Genomic DNA, 10,000 nt, shown 5'->3' with positions numbered 1-10,000 from the left:
GGATAATTGACAGGTAACGCTGGGGGAAGAGGGGGGGGGGGTGGGGGTGGGGGGAGGGGGGGTGGGGGTTAGAGGAGGGGGAGGAGGAGGAGGAGGAGGAGGAGGAGGAGGGGGAGGAGGGGGAGTGGAAGGTGGTGGTGGTGGCTACAACACCCAGGCAGCATCAGGTAGCCTGTCCCCTCAGGTGTTAGTCAGTCCTCAGGTGTTAGTCAGTCCTCAGGTGTTAGTCAGTCCTCAGGTGTTAGCCAGTCCTCAGGTGTTAGTCAGTTCTCAGGTATTGGCTTGTCCTCAGATGTTAGCCAGTCCTCAGGTATTAGCTTGTCCTTAGGTGTTAGCCAGTCCTCGGGTGTTAGTCAGTCCTCAGGTGTTAGCCAGTCCTCAGGTGTTAGTCATGTAGTGTTAGACAGCCACAGGTTTTAGACTTGAAGTGTCACCGAACACCAGCATAGACGATACCCAGATTCTGGCGTTACTCTTGATACCCCGAGTACAATTACGACGATACCTCGATTCATATGTAACACTCGGTGTTACGTCTGGAAGGTTAAGATGAGACGTAACTTAAGTCTTAATTAATGCTCCCAAAAATTCTTGAAAGTCCTAATTTAGATATAAAACGACTAGCCATGTAAAATACGAAACGATGGTCACCAAGTTACACACACACACACACACACACACACACACACACACACACACACACATGTGCCTAGGACAAAATGGTAACTAACACATAATCACACAGTCTATTTGACAAATGGTAATTCTTATTTCTGCTATCTCAGGAGACGCAGGTAATAACCTCCTGGTGGAGTGATGCCTGTTTCAGGACACCCAGCCACTTACCTTCTCCAGGTGGAATGATGCCTGCTTCAGGACACCCAGCCACTTACCTTCTCCTGGTGGAGTGATGCTTGCTTCAGGACACCCAGCCACTTACCTTCTCCTGGTGGAGAGCTGCCTGCTTCAGGAAGAGAGCTCTCTTCTTGTCCTTACATCTCTTGTTCTGGAACCAGACTCTGATGACCCTGGGTGAGAGTCCCGTCATCTCCACCAGCTGCTCCTTCATGAGGGCGTCGGGACGGCAGTTAGCAGCGTAACAGGTTCTGCAGGAGAGACCGTGTGAAGAGACGAAGGGTGAATAATGTTAAGTACAAGGACACAAGCGCAATTAATGCGAAATTTTACAGTGGCAACGTTTCGCTCTCCAGGAGCTTCATCAAGCCGTTACAAACAAAACATGAACACAGAAGGTATAAACTGTAACAGCTTGACATAGCGCCTGGAGATCGAAACGTTGCCACAATAAAATGTCACATTAGTTGCACTTGTGGCCTTTTAATTAATATATTTTCGGTAATTCTACCAACATTAATAGAGAGTAAACAGTGTTGAAAATCAGTCACATACAGAGGCAACAAGTGTAGTAGTGAATGAAGATGACGTAGTCAGTCCCTCAACCTTTGAGAAATAGTATTTGATACCCAATTGCTGCATATGTCTTAACCATCAATGTGCTGGTATTTTATACCATTATCAACATAACTGTCAGACACCGCAACACAACGGTATCTTGGTACATCTTCCATACTTCATCATGTAACTACTAGTTATGAGTGAGAAGGCTTGGATTCCAGAGGAACCTGCCTTCTTCTACCAGTGAATCCCGTCCCCTACAACGTCTTCCAGATCTTCCACCTCACCCTCGACAGTATTTAAGACTCTGCTCCTATGTTTCAGCTTTATATCGTTCTAGACTGAAGCTGAACTTATTTCAGGGCTGAGGGACTGACCACCTCGAATACTATTTCTCCAAGATTGACTGATTATATCATCCTCATTTCACTACAACACCTGTTGCCTCTGTATGTGACTGAAGAAGTCTACTGTGTAGGCGAAACGTTTCAACAATAAAGATACCCAACTGTTGCACATGTGTCTTAATCATCAAGGATAAACCAATTAGTCACATGTGCAACATCTGGGTATGTTTAAAGACGTCTCGCCATCCAGTGCCTGTGGGACTAATTACCTCACCTTACCTACAGTCTTCACATTATGCCCTTGAATTTATACTGATAAAGCCACTGGATGGCGAAACGTCTACAATAAAGATACCCAGATGTTGTACATGTGTCTAATTCTCCACTGCTTATCATTCCCATTAAGTATGGCAGGTGGTTAATGGGGTTTTTAAAGGTTGTCTACTACACGAGGGTCGTTAAGGATGCGTGTCACCTCTACACCACCAGTCGTGAATACCTTAAATACCTTAAATAAAGACTAAAGGCAACCCTTAATGTATATCCTGTGAGATAGTCACCTCACACAGTATAATAATTTTGAGAGATCCTAAAGGGGATGGTTAAATGGGTTAAATGGGTTAATGGGTTAAATGGGTTAATGGGTTAAATGGGTTAAATGGGACACACACACACCATATATATGATTTATTTTTTGAAAAAGAAAAAATTAACAAAATATCTTTTAGTTTAAATTTTCGAAAAAAATATTTCAGCAGGAGAAAAAATTGATTGAACTCAAAAAATAATTAATTAAAAGCAGATAAAGATACATGTGGAACAGTTGGGTATCTTTATTGATGCAACGTTTCTGTTATACAGTAGCCTTCCTCAGTCTTCACAGGGACTGATTACCTCAACCTTCGTATATAATTCCTCACATTATTTCCTTTTTTTGTACTGATAAAGCCACTGGTGGGCGAAACGTCCACAAATGAAGATACCCAGATGTTTCACATGTGTCTAATTCTTGGTCTTGTCGGTACTGTTTACCATGTGCAACATTCTCAGTACGTTATTGATATTGCCTCTGTTGACGCCCATCATGCACATATATACCTCAGTGATATCCCCTCTCATTCTGCGTCTCTCAGGAGAGTGAATATTCCAGGATATTTGTCTTCATACGGGAGATTATTTCTGTCATTCTTTCTATGTTTTCCAGTGAATTTATGTTCATTCTGTATTAAGGAGACCAAGACTGAGCAGTATAATTTAAGTGAGGCCTTACTAGTGAGTGTGTGCACTCACCTGAGTGTGTGCACTCACCTGAGTGTGTGTACTCACCTGAGTGTGTGCACTCACCTGAGTGTGTGCACTCACCTGAGTGTGTGCACTCACCTGAGTGTGTGCACTCACCTGAGTGTGTGCACTCACCTGAGTGTGTGCACTCACCTGAGTGTGTGCACTCACCTGAGTGTGTGCACACACCTGAGTGTGTGCACTCACCTGAGTGTCTTCACTCACCTGAGTGTGTGTAGCTGCTTCTCCGTCAACACCGTCCGCACTCTGGTTGGCTTTCCCTCACTCTTGTGCACTCTGCCAGTGCCCTCTCTTCTGGGTAACGTCAGGCCAACGGCACCGCCGCTCCCGACGGCGCCCGCACCGCCGCCTGCGGCTACTCTCTCCCCTGCCGTAGTGGCTTCGGCGGTGCCTCCGCCACCGCCACTGGCAGGTCCGCCGCCCGTCTGGTGGGACGCTGGTTCGGGTTCCTCTGACGGAGAAAGTAAATAGGAAGATTCAGATGAGTAAAGGCAATCTGCTGCATCTCTGAGATGAGGGAGCTAAGTGGGTAGCGCACGGAGGAGCGAGCCCACACACACACACACACACACACACACACACACACACACACACACACACACACACACACACACACACACACACACACACACACACACACACACACACACACACACACACACACGGAATATTCAGGGTATTTTACAATTTGTTTTTTCAGCTATTGATACGAGATTATTGCATTTATGGGAGGTAGTCAGGTTCCAGCGGAGCCTACAGCACCACCAACGGAGCCTACAGCACCACCAACGGAGCCTACAACACCACCAACGGAGCCTACAGCACCACCAACGGAGCCTACAGCACCACCAACGGAGCCTACAGCACCACCAACGGAGCCTACAGCACCACCAACGGAGCCTACAACACCACCAACGGAGCCTACAGCACCACAACGGAGCCTACAGCACCACCAACGGAGCCTACAGCACCACCAACGGAGCCTACAGCACCACCAACGGAGCCTACAGCACCACCAACGGAGCCTACAGCACCACCAACGGAGCCTACAACACCACCAACGGAGCCTACAGCACCACCAACGGAGCCTACAGCACCACCAACGGAGCCTACAGCACCACCAACGGAGCCTACAGCACCACCAACGGAGCCTACAACACCACCAACGGAGCCTACAACACCACCAACGGAGCCTACAGCACCACCAACGGAGCCTACAGCACCACCAACGGAGCTTACAACACCACCAACGGAGCCTACAGCACCACCAACGGAGCCTACAGCACCACCAACGGAGCCTACAACACCACCAACGGAGCCTACAGCACCACCAACGGAGCCTACAACACCACCAACGGAGCCTACAACACCACCAACGGAGCCTACAACACCACCAACGGAGCCTACAGCACCACCAACGGAGCCTACAGCACCACCAATGGAGCCTACAACACCACCAACGGAGCCTACAGCACCACCAACGGAGCCTACAGCACCACCAACGGAGCCTACAACACCACCAACGGAGCCTACAACACCACCAACGGAGCCTACAACACCACCAACGGAGCCTACAGCACCACCAACGGAGCCTACAACACCACCAATGGAGCCTACAGCACCACCAACGAGCCTACAAAACCACCAACACAGCCTACAACACCACCAACACAGCCTACAGCACCACCAACACAGCCTACAGCACCACCAACACAGCCTACAGCACCACCAACACAGCCTACAGCACCACCAACACAGCCTACAACACCACCAACACAGCCTACAGCACCACCAACACAGCCTACAGCACCACCAACACAGCCTACAACACCACCAACACAGCCTACAACACCACCAACACAGCCTACAGCACCACCAACACAGCCTACAGCACCACCAACACAGCCTACAACACCACCAACACAGCCTACAGCACCACCAACACAGCCTACAACACCACCAACAGCCTACAGCACCACCAACACAGCCTACAGCACCACCAACACAGCCTACAGCACCACCAACACAGCCTACAGCACCACCAACACAGCCTACAGCACCACCAACACAGCCTACAGCACCACCAACACAGCCTACAGCACCACCAACACAGCCTACAGCACACGCCCACACGCTGCGAAATTCCCGCATCGAATCTGACAGAGAATTTCAAAATGCATTGTTTACAGCCGCGCCATTAGAGTGGAGATTTTAATAGGGATAATGCACTCCATTGTCGGCTCAACCAGCTGTCTTTCTCCATGTTGCAAAAAGCAGGATTATATTGACTGAAATGTATGGTAAACTCAAGTGAAACGTGAATTTTGCAACTGAATGAGACTCATGTTCTGAGAGCTGCCATGTATATATATATATATATATATATATATATATATATATATATATATATATATATATATATATATATATATATATATATATACGTCCTGCCGAATAGGTAAAATTGGTCAATTAGCGTTAACCCATTTAAAATTAAGTCCTTTCTAAAATCTCTTATACTTTTAAAGATATATTTTTTAAGAACATAAGAACATAAGAACGAAGGAACACTGCAGAAGGCCTACTGGCCCATGCGAGGCAGGTCCAAGTCTCCTACCGGCTTAAGCCAATGCACCCAACCTAGTCAGGTCAGGTCACATTGACTTAAGGGAGGAACACGGCAACCGACCTGGTAGCACAAGCTATCAGGTCCAACTCACACCCACCCACATCCACTCATGTATTTATCCAACCTATTTTTAAAGCTACACAACGTTCTGGCCTCTATAACGGTACATTAATATTAATGTAAAAAATTATAATTTTGTACCAAAAGAATCTTAGAAAACTTACCTAACCTTATTATAACAAGCGCAATTTATTTTAGCCTAATCCAACTAAATATATTTTAGATACGTTTACCATAATTTAATAATAAACAAACACATTGAAATATATTTTTTTCGTTAGGTTCAGAATGATTTTTGCGAAATTATTGCATACACAAATTTTTACTTGTCTTATATGGCAAGATGAACGTTGCTATTTAAGCCAAGATCGCAAGTTTTACATATTCGGCACGATATATATATATATATATATATATATATATATATATATATATATATATATATATATATATATATATATATATATATATATATAGGTAGTAGGTTGGTAGACAGCAACCACCCAGGGAAGTACTACCGTCCTGCCAGATGACTGTGAAACAAAAACCTGTAACTGTTTTGCATGATGGTAGGATTGCTGGTTTCTTTTTCTGTCTCATAAACACGCTAAGATAACAGGGATATCTTGCTACTCCTACTTACACTTTGGTCACACTTCACAGACACGCACATGCATATATATATATACATACATCTAGGTTTTTCTCCTTTTTCTAAATAGCTCTTGTTCTTTTTTATTTCTTCTATTGTCCATGGGGAAGTGGAAAAGAATCTTTCCTCCGTAAGCCATGCGTGTCGTATGAGGCGACTAAAATGCCGGGAGCAATGGGCTAGTAACCCCTTCTCCTGTATACAATTACTAAAAAAGAGAAGAAGAAAAACTTTATAAAACTGGGTTGCTTAAATGTGCGTGGATGCAGTGCGGATGACAAGAAACAGATGATTGCTGATGTTATGAATGAAAAGAAGTTGGATGTCCTGGCCCTAAGCGAAACAAAGCTGAAGGGGGTAGGAGAGTTTCAGTGGGGGGAAATAAATGGGATTAAATCTGGAGTATCTGAGAGAGTTAGAGCAAAGGAAGGGGTAGCAGTAATGTTAAATGATCAGTTATGGAAGGAGAAAAGAGAATATGAATGTGTAAATTCAAGAATTATGTGGATTAAAGTAAAGGTTGGATGCGAGAAGTGGGTCATAATAAGCGTGTATGCACCTGGAGAAGAGAGGAATGCAGAGGAGAGAGAGAGATTTTGGGAGATGTTAAGTGAATGTATAGGAGCCTTTGAACCAAGTGAGAGAGTAATTGTGGTGGGGGATCTGAATGCTAAAGTAGGAGAAACTTTTAGAGAGGGTGTGGTAGGTAAGTTTGGGGTGCCAGGTGTAAATGATAATGGGAGCCCTTTGATTGAACTTTGTATAGAAAGGGGTTTAGTTATAGGTAATACATATTTTAAGAAAAAGAGGATAAATAAGTATACACGATATGATGTAGGGCGAAATGACAGTAGTTTGTTGGATTATGTATTGGTAGATAAAAGACTGTTGAGTAGACTTCAGGATGTACATGTTTATAGAGGGGCCACAGATATATCAGATCACTTTCTAGTTGTAGCTACACTGAGAGTAAAAGGTAGATGGGATACAAGGAGAATAGAAGCATCAGGGAAGAGAGAGGTGAAGGTTTATAAACTAAAAGAGGAGGCAGTTAGGGTAAGATATAAACAGCTATTGGAGGATAGATGGGCTAATGAGAGCATAGGCAATGGGGTCGAAGAGGTATGGGGTAGGTTTAAAAATGTAGTGTTAGAGTGTTCAGCAGAAGTTTGTGGTTACAGGAAAGTGGGTGCAGGAGGGAAGAGGAGCGATTGGTGGAATGATGATGTAAAGAGAGTAGTAAGGGAGAAAAAGTTAGCATATGAGAAGTTTTTACAAAGTAGAAGTGATGCAAGGAGGGAAGAGTATATGGAGAAAAAGAGAGAAGTTAAGAGAGTGGTGAAGCAATGTAAAAAGAGAGCAAATGAGAGAGTGGGTGAGATGTTATCAACAAATTTTGTTGAAAATAAGAAAAAGTTTTGGAGTGAGATTAACAAGTTAAGAAAGCCTAGAGAACAAATGGATTTGTCAGTTAAAAATAGGAGAGGAGAGTTATTAAATGGAGAGTTAGAGGTATTGGGAAGATGGAAGGAATATTTTGAGGAATTGTTAAATGTTGATGAAGATAGGGAAGCTGTGATTTCGTGTATAGGGCAAGGAGGAATAACATCTTGTAGGAGTGAGGAAGAGCCAGTTGTGAGTGTGGGGGAAGTTCGTGAGGCAGTAGGTAAAATGAAAGGGGGTAAGGCACCCGGGATTGATGGGATAAAGATAGAAATGTTAAAAGTAGGTGGGGATATAGTTTTGGAGTGGTTGGTGCAATTATTTAATAAATGTATGGAAGAGGGTAAGGTACCTAGGGATTGGCAGAGAGCATGCATAGTTCCTTTGTATAAAGGCAAAGGGGATAAAAGAGAGTGCAAAAATTATAGGGGGATAAGTCTGTTGAGTGTACCTGGTAAAGTGTATGGTAGAGTTATAATTGAAAGAATTAAGAGTAAGACGGAGAATAGGATAGCAGATGAACAAGGAGGCTTTAGGAAAGGTAGGGGGTGTGTGGACCAGGTGTTTACAGTGAAACATATAAGTGAACAGTATTTAGATAAGGCTAAAGAGGTCTTTGTGGCATTTATGGATTTGGAAAAGGCGTATGACAGGGTGGATAGGGGGGCAATGTGGCAGATGTTGCAAGTGTATGGTGTAGGAGGTAGGTTACTGAAAGCAGTGAAGAGTTTTTATGAGGATAGTGAGGCTCAAGTTAGAGTATGTAGGAAAGAGGGAAATTTTTTCCCAGTAAAAGTAGGCCTTAGACAAGGATGTGTGATGTCACCGTGGTTGTTTAATATATTTATAGATGGGGTTGTAAGAGAAGTAAATGCGAGGGTCTTGGCAAGAGGCGTGGAGTTAAAAGATAAAGAATCACACACAAAGTGGGAGTTGTCACAGCTGCTCTTTGCTGATGACACTGTGCTCTTGGGAGATTCTGAAGAGAAGTTGCAGAGATTGGTGGATGAATTTGGTAGGGTGTGCAAAAGAAGAAAATTAAAGGTGAATACAGGAAAGAGTAAGGTTATGAGGATAACAAAAAGATTAGGTGATGAAAGATTGAATATCAGATTGGAGGGAGAGAGTATGGAGGAGGTGAACGTATTCAGATATTTGGGAGTGGACGTGTCAGCGGATGGGTCTATGAAAGATGAGGTGAATCATAGAATTGATGAGGGAAAAAGAGTGAGTGGTGCACTTAGGAGTCTGTGGAGACAAAGAACTTTGTCCTTGGAGGCAAAGAGGGGAATGTATGAGAGTATAGTTTTACCAACGCTCTTATATGGGTGTGAAGCGTGGGTGATGAATGTTGCAGCGAGGAGAAGGCTGGAGGCAGTGGAGATGTCATGTCTGAGGGCAATGTGTGGTGTGAATATAATGCAGAGAATTCGTAGTTTGGAAGTTAGGAGGAGGTGCGGGATTACCAAAACTGTTGTCCAGAGGGCTGAGGAAGGGTTGTTGAGGTGGTTCGGACATGTAGAGAGAATGGAGCGAAACAGAATGACTTCAAGAGTGTATCAGTCTGTAGTGGAAGGAAGGCGGGGTAGGGGTCGGCCTAGGAAGGGTTGGAGGGAGGGGGTAAAGGAGGTTTTGTGTGCGAGGGGCTTGGACTTCCAGCAGGCATGCGTGAGCGTGTTTGATAGGAGTGAATGGAGACAAATGGTTTTTAATACTTGACGTGCTGTTGGAGTGTGAGCAAAGTAACATTTATGAAGGGATTCAGGGAAACCGGCAGGCCGGACTTGAGTCCTGGAGATGGGAAGTACAGTGCCTGCACTCTGAAGGAGGGGTGTTAATGTTGCAGTTTAAAAACTGTAGTGTAAAGCACCCTTCTGGCAAGACAGTGATGGAGTGAATGATGGTGAAAGTTTTTCTTTTTCGGGCCACCCTGCCTTGGTGGGAATCGGCCGGTGTGATAATAAATAATAAAAAAAAAAATATATATATATATATATATATATATATATATATATATATATATATATATATATATATATATATATATATATATATATCGGGAGTGTTCAGAAGTTTTAAGCTGGTGTTTGTGTAATGGAGTGTAGGTGGTGTTACACTGTGATAGGCGCTTAGTGCTGTGACTGGTTACCG

At 44.2% G+C, this 10,000-nt stretch overlaps 1 protein-coding gene across 3 annotated transcripts in view; it reads right to left on the bottom strand.

Annotated features, from left to right (window-relative positions):
* Positions 1-10,000, bottom strand: part of LOC138853773 (insulin gene enhancer protein ISL-1-like) — a 562,317-nt gene that overhangs the window by 318,349 nt on the left and 233,968 nt on the right. For all 3 annotated transcript variants that reach the window (XM_070092442.1, XM_070092445.1, XM_070092443.1), the window contains exons 6-7: positions 3,270-3,516; positions 941-1,106 (exon numbers count right to left, since the gene is read on the bottom strand). In XM_070092442.1, the coding sequence (XP_069948543.1) occupies positions 941-1,106; positions 3,270-3,516 (413 nt within the window). The remainder of the gene's footprint in view (positions 1-940; positions 1,107-3,269; positions 3,517-10,000) is intronic.

This window comes from Cherax quadricarinatus, chromosome 39 (assembly GCF_038502225.1).
Source record: "Cherax quadricarinatus isolate ZL_2023a chromosome 39, ASM3850222v1, whole genome shotgun sequence".
NCBI lineage: Eukaryota > Metazoa > Arthropoda > Malacostraca > Decapoda > Parastacidae > Cherax > Cherax quadricarinatus.
This window is presented reverse-complemented; position numbering and strand designations above follow the sequence as displayed.